This window comes from Hydra viridissima, unplaced genomic scaffold (assembly GCF_058129835.1).
Source record: "Hydra viridissima isolate aposymbiotic clone 2 unplaced genomic scaffold, HvirCarnegie_v1 scaffold_7, whole genome shotgun sequence".
NCBI classification, from domain to species: domain Eukaryota; kingdom Metazoa; phylum Cnidaria; class Hydrozoa; order Anthoathecata; family Hydridae; genus Hydra; species Hydra viridissima.
The window spans coordinates 15,748,168-15,759,663 of NW_028324306.1; the positions used below are offsets into that span (position 1 = coordinate 15,748,168).

General features: G+C 29.5%; 1 protein-coding gene across 5 annotated transcripts; it reads left to right on the top strand.

Annotated features, from left to right (window-relative positions):
- The first annotated feature begins 7,911 nt into the window (after positions 1-7,911).
- Positions 7,912-11,410, top strand: LOC149886349 (beta-1,4-mannosylglycolipid beta-1,3-N-acetylglucosaminyltransferase brn-like). Of its 5 annotated transcripts, XR_016454182.1 has the most exons (4): positions 7,913-8,944; positions 9,683-9,723; positions 9,870-10,011; positions 10,952-11,410. XR_016454182.1 is itself a non-coding variant. In XM_090093294.1 (3 exons), exons 1-3 carry the CDS (start codon positions 8,011-8,013, stop codon positions 9,897-9,899), a joined length of 1,005 nt encoding a protein of 334 aa, XP_089949420.1. In that variant the 5' UTR covers positions 7,913-8,010; the 3' UTR covers positions 9,900-11,410. The 5 variants fall into 5 exon arrangements, 4 of the variants coding, with proteins under 4 accessions (XP_089949419.1, XP_089949420.1, XP_089949421.1 ...); XM_090093294.1 differs by having other exon boundaries at positions 9,870-11,410; XM_090093295.1 differs by lacking the exons at positions 9,683-9,723; positions 9,870-10,011 and having other exon boundaries at positions 7,913-8,770; positions 8,895-8,944; positions 10,952-11,015.
- Positions 11,411-11,496: the final 86 nt, after the last annotated feature.

Sequence of the window (11,496 nt, forward strand, 5' to 3'; positions counted from 1 at the left end):
ATATTAGTTTGGTTTCTAAAAGCAAACTAATATATACATATACTTGAAATATATATTCATATGATCATTTTAGAATAAATACAGGCTTTTACAGTTAAAATGTCTCCATATTCATAAAATAAAAACTTCTCAATTTTCAGATTTCTTTGCAAATAAAAAACTTTTTAAGTTCTTTTAACTGTAAAATAAATTAAAAAAAATAATAATAATATGAAAATCTTTTTTTACGTTTTAGGTGAGTAACAATTATAATTTGGTATTATTTAAAAAAGGGCACTTTCTTTACAAAAAAGTTGCAAGGGGTTTATTTCCGTTTTTTTGTTGTTCTGAGCATGGACATGTAAGAGATGGACGTCCAAAAATATCGTTTTTTTTGCGAATCATGCTCGTTGCGTATTGTTACAAATCAATAGAAATTAAATTACATTAAAGTCTGTCGGATTCGTCGAAAATTTTTGGTCTCTTCTTACCAGTCACATCAACTTCCTTAGTTATTGAGGTCATTTACTTAAATTCTTTAGTACACGTATAACTATAGATATAAGTAATACAAAATATCAACTAGTTTTGTAGCTACCTAAAGCACAGTGGTTTAATGTCCTACTCCATCTACTATATTGCTGTTGACTTCCAGTTTATGAATATTATAGAATTTTTTATTTTTATGTTTAACAAATAGAAATATATAAAGTTAAGGACAAATAATTTATACATAAAGTGAATGTAAATACTAAGCGTCTGCGTTTCGTTATCGGTATATTGGTATGAACCGATATTTTGAAACGATAACGATATGAAACGATAGCAATATCAAACGATATATAAAATACACCTACAAAAAAATAATGCATAGTGGAATATATATTATGGAGGCCATGAGAAGTCGAGGCAAAAAATGACGACATATCAGAAAAAATACTAAAAAAATACACAAAATTAAGGCTGGCGAATGAAGGATCAAGGAATTGAGTGAAACTTGATCTTGATAAAAAATTTTATTTACGCTTTTTTATATTTTGCTATATTTTTCTAAGTCATTTTAAAATTATCCTTTTTGGTCCATTTTATCATTGACTAGCTTTGTTTACACGAAAAATTTTCCGAAATTTACAAATGTTCGTCTTGAAAAAATGATAAAATCTGTTAGTGCCTAGAACTAATTTCCTTTACCTTGTTGTAATTTGCTTAGAAATTTGTCAACGCGTGAAGTAGTTACTTTATCCTGAACAGCCTTATTAAACAAATGCTATAGAAGTTAATACTAACACCTCGTGATAAGAATTTCTGTTTTAAATCTGTGGGCAGCCATTTTAATAGAATTTTTTGTTGACGGGTGAAAATTTAGAGTTTGTCGGAAACTCGCATGGCTCGCTGATTTTTTTCTGCCTTTTTTGATGTAAAACAATGATTTGCACGTCCATCTCTTATAAATTCATGCTTTTACGTCTATGTTTTAAGTCATTTGTGCAGCGGCGGCATGCTTTTTCCGGTTATTTAAAGCTGTAACTCCATGAAATTTATAATTGTTCTACATTTCTTTGACACATAAAATAGTTGTTTGTTTAAGCATCGGCGGTTATTTTTCGGTTTTTAACGAATAGTAACGAATAAAGTACAAACTCCTAAATCAGTCTTTTTTTTTGAGTAAATAGTGGTGGCAGGGGGGGGGAGAGAGAGTGTCTTTTACCTATTATTTAAATGAACTGTAATTTTTTGTATTGTATAATGGTGTCATATTGTAACTTTCTAGGGGGACACCTTTTGAATAATATGATGATTTACCATCGAAATGTTATTAGGTTGGCAATTATTTCTGTTATAAAGTTGGCAATAAAGTCAATATTATTAGGTCGACAGTTCTGATAAATGGAACAGTTTGTTTTCTTCCAGTTGATATAACCTTGCTTTACAATGTTTAACCAATGTGCTTTTAAATCACACTAAAATTATGGGTAATTCTAATCGTGGCTGTAAATGATAAGGATTTATCCTTACAAGTTTTGTTGTATATGTAGTGATTTTGTAATTAAAAACATCGAAGGAAACTTAGTGACTGTGAAAAAGGTGTACTTTGCATATTTTGGTGGAGAAATCAGTAATCAAGACAAATATTGGGTTCTTCACAATCTATGTTATGCTTGTGTCAAGAATCTTAGAAAATAGTATAAGAAGAGAGAAAAGTTTTTAAATTTGCGGTGAAAAAGATATTACACAGATTACTAACCCATTTTACTTGCATCTTAAGATTCTTTCTAAAAAATGTAGTTAACCAACAGATCTATTTTTAATTCAAAAATTTTATATAATGGTGACTAAGTAATTGTACAAAACCCTACCCTGTCCCAAATACTCCTGCTTTTACAATTATCTCTGCATTGTAAAGATAAAGATTTACCGCCTCCTTTATCTAATTTGTTCGTTCTGAAATTATGTTCGAATTCAAATGTCTGAATTTCATTCTGTTTGTCAAAATAGAAGAAATATTACTTAGTTTTTAAATAACCCTTTCGCCAACCGCCTGTAATCATTTCTTACACCAATTCCACCAAAAACCATGAGCTCCACTCAATTCCCACCTCACTTCACTTCACGCCCACCCCCGACTCACCCGAAAAATTATCCAAAATATTTTTTAATTAATAAGTTTAGTTATTACTTACTAGTTTAGTTATTACTTATAAACATTTCATAAATATATTAGGTAGTAAAAGTGCTGCAGAGAAATTATCAGAACTTTAGAACCAACGGAACTCTTTTTAATTGGTCAAATGCAAAAAATCAACAAAACTGCCTTTGAGCTGTACTCTCAGCATCAAACATCTATTACCCTTTTAAAGTTGGTAGAATTTTGGTAAATAGAGATAGCGTGAGGAGAGAAAAAGATAAACATAACCTTTAATTTTTGCTCTTAAATTGTAAGCTGAAATCTTCTATGTCCTCTTCAAAAGGATTCTCTTTTAACTTTGGTTTGCTTGTTTTGTTGACTGCAAGGTCTTATGGGACCGGTATCGGGAATTTCTGCTAAAGCGCAACAAAAATTATCGCAAAAGAAATGTATTAAGATTGTTTTTTGGAGTCATTCAAGGTGTAAATATTTTAATTCCAAGTGTTCTTATAGATAAAATGGGAGTATTTAGCAATACTGTTTTTGGTTTTATTCTTTTCTTTACCAAACTTATTTATATCAAAATCAAAGTTTGATACTTAAATTCGAGAATAGCAATACAAAAAAAACTTGTTAAATGGAATTTGAAGAGTCTCAGTTGTCAGATCAAACTTTTTATTAGCTCTTTTAATTCTCCGCCTTTTAATCATATCCTTTTTTTAGAAAAAGCATACAAAGATGTTTTCCAACGCGTTTTATATGGCGGAATTAAAAGTTCAGAATCAGTTTACCGAACCGGGAAAAAAATCACTATGTGATCTTTTTAGATCGAATGCGTTACATACCCAATGCGTAATTAACCCAACAATATTGGATATAGGGGAGATCGGGGCTAGTTGGCTTCTGGGGTAAGTGCACTACGTTTAACTTTGTAATTTTCCACCAGAAGTTCCTAAACTCACCTTATACCTTCCTACTTAACTAATTCATCTTTCAGTGTAATATCAGGGCTATATGCGCATGCGCATAAAAGTTATAGCGGTTTTTTGTGTTTTTTTACTAATTTTGCAACTTTTGTTGCTATATTACTTTTTCAATTTTAAAAAGCAATAGCATTAGCTACAAGGAAACTCGAATAGATTAAGGTGTTGTATAGTTCACTCTAACCAGTCACATTTTGTGTTTTTCAATATTTCGCGTTTTTTTTTTATTTTATAATGTTTGACACTTGAACATGCTTGCTAAATTTATATTCTTTTGAACTGCAGTTTGATATCTTCAAAAGAGTTCAACCAGAAATGTACGGAGCTTAAAATCTAAAACTGTAGATAAACAGCACTGGTCTTCCCTACAGCGTATTGCGAAACGCCAAGAACTTGAAAAACTCTAGTGTTATAAAAATATAGGAAGGAACTCCATCAAAAATATAATAAAAGTTATTGAGAACATGAAAAAAGGCTATATTAGTGAACAGACACACACTCTGTGAACCCTATTAAACTGGAGCATATTAAGTATATTTAGATGGGCATGTTTGTCACCTTTATTTCGTTTTCTTGTTTTTTTAGCTGTCAAGTCGCAGTTTTTGAAAAAGTTGTGCTTTTTAAGAAATCCATTGAAATTTGTTAAACTATGAAGTACAATCCATTTTTTTCCATTTTTGATATTTTTAAATATTATTCATATTATTATGTACATTTTTAATATTATTTTTGGAATCAGCACAGCCAAATGCGCACCGAAAGCATTATAATATTGAAATATAATCATAAAAATCCATTGAAAAAAGTATTTTTATCTCTAGCCTATGTCATTTAAACAATTTTTGTTGAAATTTAAGTAGTCTTAACTAACTGAAGCGAGCATTTTAAAGGCAAACAGAAGAGAAAATTCCACATTTAAGTAAATGTTTCTCTGAGGACGTTACTTCTACTTTGTTTATTAAATCTATAAATTCTTTCACTTTTGTCTTTTTACACATTCAAAGAAAGATTAGGAGAACTTTTACTTCCGTAAAAGTTCTCCTAAACTTTCTTTGAATGTGTAAACAGTTGAGTTTCTATGAAATTTCGAAAAAAAACGGACTTTGTTCGGACTTTGTAAATAAATACAGTTCAACTTTTTTTTGATTTGAATAAATTCTACATTCCGTTCCTGGTAAAGCGTGGATAAAACTTTTCGCAACACGTGTTTTGGCTTCTGTTTTTTACGGAAACTTTAGTTAATAAAAAAACTTCGCATACTAAACACTAGTATTTTGAAACGAATTTCATAAGAAGCCAAAGTTTTGTACATAGGACTAATCATAAACCATGTTTTATACACTGAAAAAAAAATTTTCCGTTGTATTGAAAATAAGCTCAAGTTTTAAAAGGAAATTTTTTGTCGCTTTTTAAAACTTTAATATTGCATTTTACATTTTTTCATTATTCTTTAAATCATTATCGGTACATTTTAAGGTCATTAAATTTTTAAAAATGAATTTTTTTTAATCACGTTTAAAGAAATCAATTTGGTATTTGAGGACAAAACAAATAAAATGAAACGAGAATTTTTTTTTCATTCATGACGTAATACGTTCCCTTTTTTTGTTTCATTCCTGCGTTTATTCATAAACCCTTTTTATCTTAATTTAAGTGGGATAACTTTAGTTGTAGTAAAGAGAGTATTTCTAGTTGAGGCGCTATATTTTTTTCGGATAGCCGTTGGTAAGTCGTCGGTATGTATAAAACCTTTTTATTCAGATGTTTTAAAATTCAGTAACCGAAAGAACTATTATTTATTAAGATTGATTGTACTCCGATAACGTAATTAACTTTTTGTACGACGTTTAATCCAACCACTTTGCATCAAAATATGGAAAAAAAAGTTCTCAGTGCAATCCTGATCGAACCAAAAAGTATAAGCTGAAAAAACTTTCGGAAAACAGGGTTCTAGTTAAGATCTATTGTAACACTTAAACCCGAGTGACATGATGTAGTTTTTGACTTTCAATTCCATTTCTCAATTCAATACTTTACTTTGAACAGTTGAGAAATCCTGGCTCCTTTTAAGGTTAGAGCACAATCAGTATGGCTGCATATAACTTACATCTTCTCATTACCATAAAAAAAGCACATTAATCAATTCTTGCTGAAGGTTTGACACTCATATGAGTGTCAAACCTTCAGCAAAAATTGATTAATGTGCTTTTTTTATGGTAATGAGAAGATGTAAGTTATATGCAGCCATACTGATTGTGCTATGTGCTATGATCATAGAAAGTAAATCGGTATTAGAACAGCAATCTAATTTACAATATACTGGAGTTTGTTTTGTCGAAATTTTTTATAAACTGGATGTGTTGCTAAGAAACAATGTCAGCATCATCAACCTTATGTCTCTATAAGTTGTAATGCTTTTTGTTAAATGTGAAGGATCAAAAATCGGTGTAAACCGATTTCTTTGGCTTCTTGTTTCCCCGTAGTAAGAAAACCTCGTTAGCTCATTCTGACTTGACTTTTAAAAAAAAAACTTTTAAGGATGATAAGTATTTCCTGAACAATTATTTGTTTTATAGACCTATCGCAGAATAATTTGTAAAACATATAGACATATAGTTGTTCAGGAAATAATTATTCATAACATATTTCAAAAGATTTTGTGGAACTTTTCGGTTTGGCTTTTAAATGCCTCGTATAATCTAAAAATTTTGATACACAATGGTTATTAGCAACTTTTGAACCTTTTCAAAATATCATCTTCTCTGAATATTAAAAATTAATTAAACACGAAACATTATTTGAATACTTTATCTGAATTAGCAGGTAAATAAACATGAAGTTTTTTTTTCTGGAACTGGATGTCGTTCTACAGGTGGTTTCCTCTTACAACCAACAAATGGTAGACAGTTTGGTATGATAAAAATAATAGAAATTTGCTGATTGTATGAGTGTCGGTGATTCGAGTGAACACGTTGTTCAGTAACTGTCATGTTCATGTGCATTGTTCCCAGAGTTCACAGACTCAAGCTTGGTTGTTGAATTGACTTTTAAAACAATCACAACTGCAAGTGAAGCTTGATACACATTTAATGATATTTTCCTCACATTTAATAGGTTTACAATGTTCCACACCTTTAACAGGTGCTCTCCTCGTTAATAAACCAATTTCAAATAAGCTATGTAAATAAACCCATTATTGCTTGCGCACAATTTTAAAATTAAAAAAACTTTAAAGTTTAAAGTTATTTCAACTTTATGTCATTGTTTCTTTTTTATAATGTTGTACTCATTGTTGCTTCGTAATGTTATTGTAATTGTAATAATTAACTAGATCTTTCCCTTTGTTAACTTGGTGAAAATTGCGTATTTTCATTTAAATCGCCTTGAAATTGTTTCCTTGAAAAGTTTAACTGAACCAAAATATCTTTGGAATTACTTTTTGTTTTGAAGACAATATTTAAGAAATTCAATAAATAGTTTTTTTTTGGTTTGCGATGGCAATGAACAGAAATCAAAACTATGTTGCGAGAATAAAATGAAATTTTATCGTTTCATTTTTATTACATTAAAGACTGTTTAATAGCAGCATAACTCTAGCTCCCGATTTTCGGTAGTGACAAATAACCATTCCGAAAATAACAATAATTTCCCACTTTGCAATACCTACTAATATAAATTGAAAAACTCAGCACAAGGCACATGATTAACGCTAAATAAAACAGCTATAATCCGAAAAATCTTTTTTTAAAAAAAAACACCAAATTTAAATCAAACTCAGCAAATAGCACAATGTTATAAACACATTGATATATCACTTAAGTAAACACTTTTTTAGTAACTTTGTAAACATGCTCTTTGACTTTCAACACGTTTAATTCAACTTTGAAAAGGAGATCGCAACTTTTATCTGTTTTAAAAACTAAAATGAGGAATACGCTCTTTATATCTTCTAAAAAGGATTTTTAAAAATGGTTGTAACTTTTTTTTATTTTAAAAGATTTTGTTATTACAAAAACATAATCTCGTTGACAATTATTCAAGTCTTTCTTTATAAACTTTTATCAAATATAAAGTTTTGTTACATATATGAACTTTCATATGTGAACTTTTCTATGTATGAGTTTTATGTGAATATATATGAACTTTTTTTTCATATGTTAGAATGCATATGTTATATTAATATATATTTTTTTTATATGCATATATGAACTTTTGTTCGTTATATATGTTACTTTGTTTATGTGTAAACATGAAGTATAAACACTAAACGCACACTTTTATTATATATAAAACTTCATTATATATAAACGTTTATTATAATATAAACTCTTATTATATAGAAAAAATGAAATATTTTAATATATGCGTTTTATCTAGCAATATAACAACAACGCTGCTGTGTTTCTTGCAACTCATTGCAATATGCAACGACTCCAATTGATAAGCAAACTTTCACTTTTGGCTTTAACAATTTCCATCGTAACTTTTTTGGCTTTTATTGTCAAGTCTACACTTCCTGATAATACGATTTCAAAACTTGAGATGATGACGGATCAAGTTAAAATTGCTATCGAGACAGCTATCAACAACCTTAGTGATGTAAAGAAAGATATGGAGTCTGTTAATCGTAATGTAGATAAAATTATTCGTACTTTACAGCGAGAAAATAAAAAAGACCATTCTAATTTTACTATAGTTAAGGACATAGATTTAATGAAAGAGTACCAAACATTAAGCCACATAACTTTGGATACCGTTGTAAAGAACGAACGCGTTTATAAACTTCTTGTGCTGGTGTCATCACATTCAAGAAACAATTGGCGTAGGAAGTGGATAAGATCTTTATGGGGGAACAAAACATATTGGAATGAGAAAAGTTGGCGATTAGTATTCGTTACTGGGCAAGAAGATGATGACGAAGTGATGACGAATCTAAAGGAGGAAGCTCAAAAGTACAAAGATATTATAATTGAAGATGTTGTAGAAGACTTTTACCAGTTGGCAAAGAAAGTTATCATTGGTCTAACCTGGGCCTTACATAATATAAACTTTGAATATCTTTTGAAAGCGGACGATGATATTTTCATTCACATTGATAATGCAATTGATTTTGGTAACAAAAATACAAGTCCTGAAGGTTACTTTGGCAACGTCGTTGTTGAAAATTTAGTCGAGCGAATAGGTAAGTATGGAGTTTCAAAGAAAGAACACTTAGCTGATCTTTATAGTCCATATTGTTCTGGTGGAGGGTTTCTTATGACAAAGGCTAGTGTTTCTGAGATATTACCGTTTTTTGACTTTAATAGAATACTAAAAATTGATGATGCTTACATTGGGGAAACAGCAATGAGGGCAGGTAAGGTTTTATAAAATTGTTTTTTATGAAATTTGCATTTAAGAACTAGCATGATTCTTTTAGATACACGCGTCATTTCGAATAAAAATTTTGTAACATTTACTCACCATAAAGTCCATTTTTCCGAAAGTCTTGAAGCAACTTTCCAAATATTAGAGTTATTTTACAAATTTTAGTTAAACAAAAACAAATTCAATGAGTTGCCTGAATGATTTTTTATGTAAACATTGCAAAAGAGTGACTCATATCAACGGCGCAAATTTTTAAAATTTCTAAGCATACTTCTTCAATTATGGTGCAGTTTCTGAGCTCGACGGATTAATTTGCCAGTCCAAAAATCAGTTTCAAATCCAAAAGCGGTTTTCAAGCTTTTCAAATTTTAAGTACGTTCCGATCTACCATTTAAGGCAAAATTTTTTTTTTTTGGTTGGTCCTTTATAACTGAAATCTAAATGTTTAAGTGTTAAAGATAAAACTTATAAAAAAGTTTGTATTATATTAGGTTATTTTTAAGTTAAATAAACTTCAAAGAAATTTTATCAGAAACAAATATTTTTCTTTGTTATTCTACACCAGCTAGACTTCATATTATTATTACACAACCATCATAATAAATTCTTTGGGACGAAATTCTTTAGCTTAGTTGCTTGATTGCTCGTATTTTAAAATATCATTTTAAAATGTCAGTTGCAATAGTTATTTAGTAATTCAAAATATTTGTTTTTCAATTTTGTTAAGGTCGTTGTAGCAATAAAACAGATGTTACAAAAAGTATGAAGGTAATTGAAATTACTAGGCTCATTAATTCAAGAAAAAGAATCAAATATTGACAAGGAAACTGTTGTTGCACTGAGTGATTTTGCAGAGAATTCCACTCTGTAATCTAGAGATTTTAAATGTTTTTCAAATGATTGTGATTTTTCAGATGATGCAGATGAATGATTGTGAAGAATAAAACAAATGCAAGCAAATACATATGGATGCATCAAGGGGTGAACTTGTGATTCAAGCACTATGGATCTTCTTTGCTGTCAGTAGCGGTAAACCTCCGTGTGATGGTATAGGAGGTACATTAAAAAGTGCCGTAATAGATGCAATAGCCTTGTACCATATTTTTATTAGCCGCAATTTAACAATAAATGTATCATTTCCATTAATCATATTCAAGTCCTTACTCCTCTAAGAATCATTGACAATAAGAATATGTAATAGAATTAGAAGACGTTGATTTCATAACGAAAAGGTTTCTCAATTTTAAGCTTAAAATTATTTAAGAAATTTTTTTTGGAACGTTTTTTTATTTCTTTCTTAAACACGCTTTTAGATTTCGGTTGAAAAATGAAATGAAATTTTTAGTAAAAGTTTATTACTGCTTAGAATATAAATACCACCATCTTCGATTATGAAATAGAGCATCATCACTTATGAAATAGAGCATCATCACTTATGAAATAGAGCATCTACAAAGTTACTTTAAAGAAAGAATTTTAAAAGAATTCTTATACACTTTTGCTTCCTTTGTAAAGCGGTGTGCGAAGTTTTCGCTTGATTGAAATAAAATGCATTTTGCTGATAGCATAACAACTTTATGTTTTAAAATCTTCTAAACATTAAAACTGGATTCCCCATAAAAATTCATTCAAAACGTTTCATTATGTTTGGGTGATTAAAACTACAGTTTTTTACAAAGGTAACGTGTAAACCAACCTTAAAAGTTAAATCAGGTCACGCTTACAATGTGAATATCATAAAAACTGCTTTGACAGAAGTTTTTTAATTCTACCAAATTTTAACAAAATCAAGGATTTATGATTAAACAACCTTACTGTTAGTTAGTCTTGAAGTACTCAAAGACGTATGGCTAAACAGTCGTATTAAATTGATGTGAAATTACTCAATTATGTCTGACAATTCAATTGCCATTACTGTGCATAACTCTCCCATTTAAAAAACCAGCTTTACGTTTTATAAACATTTATTTGTTAGAAATATGTTTTTTTTTCATAGGCATTCCTGCAACACACGTGGAAGGATTTTATATGACCAACACGTGGTGTGAGTACAAAGACAACATCATTGTTTCGCATCCAACAAATGACTACAAATGTATGAAGTTTCTTACAAACCAATCGTTGAAAAATTCTGTTGGTGAATAGCTATGTGTCTCAAAATAAAAATATTTCCTTATAACTGTTACCGATACCGCTATCCATGATCATCACCATGCTACATTTTATGACTCCATTCATGACAAAAGAACCAAAAAATTATCCAAAATATCTCTAAAGATTTTCCGACAAAAATATTTTTATATATAAAGCTTATAAAGCTCGCACTTACGTTGGAGATTTTACGAAAAAAAAAAGAACTTTGAGCGCAGAACATTAAAACGACTTTCACGATGATGACCTTGACAACCAGTGACTGTTATTCAAACACGTCTTATAAAATTAGTTGACTAGTTCATTACTTTTGTATTGATTTTGTTTTATAAAGCCCATATAAAAATATTACAGAAAATGTTGTAAAAAAAAAAAATGTTACAAATGGAT

Bases quoted from the DNA above. Each gene is read 5' to 3' on its own strand.
- LOC149886349 (XM_090093292.1), top strand. From the start codon at position 8,011: ATGCAACGACTCCAATTGATAAGCAAACTTTCACTTTTGGCTTTAACA. The intron at 8,945-10,951 runs GTAAGGTTTTAT...TTTTTTTCATAG, and splicing joins GGAAACAGCAATGAGGGCAG to GCATTCCTGCAACACACGTG.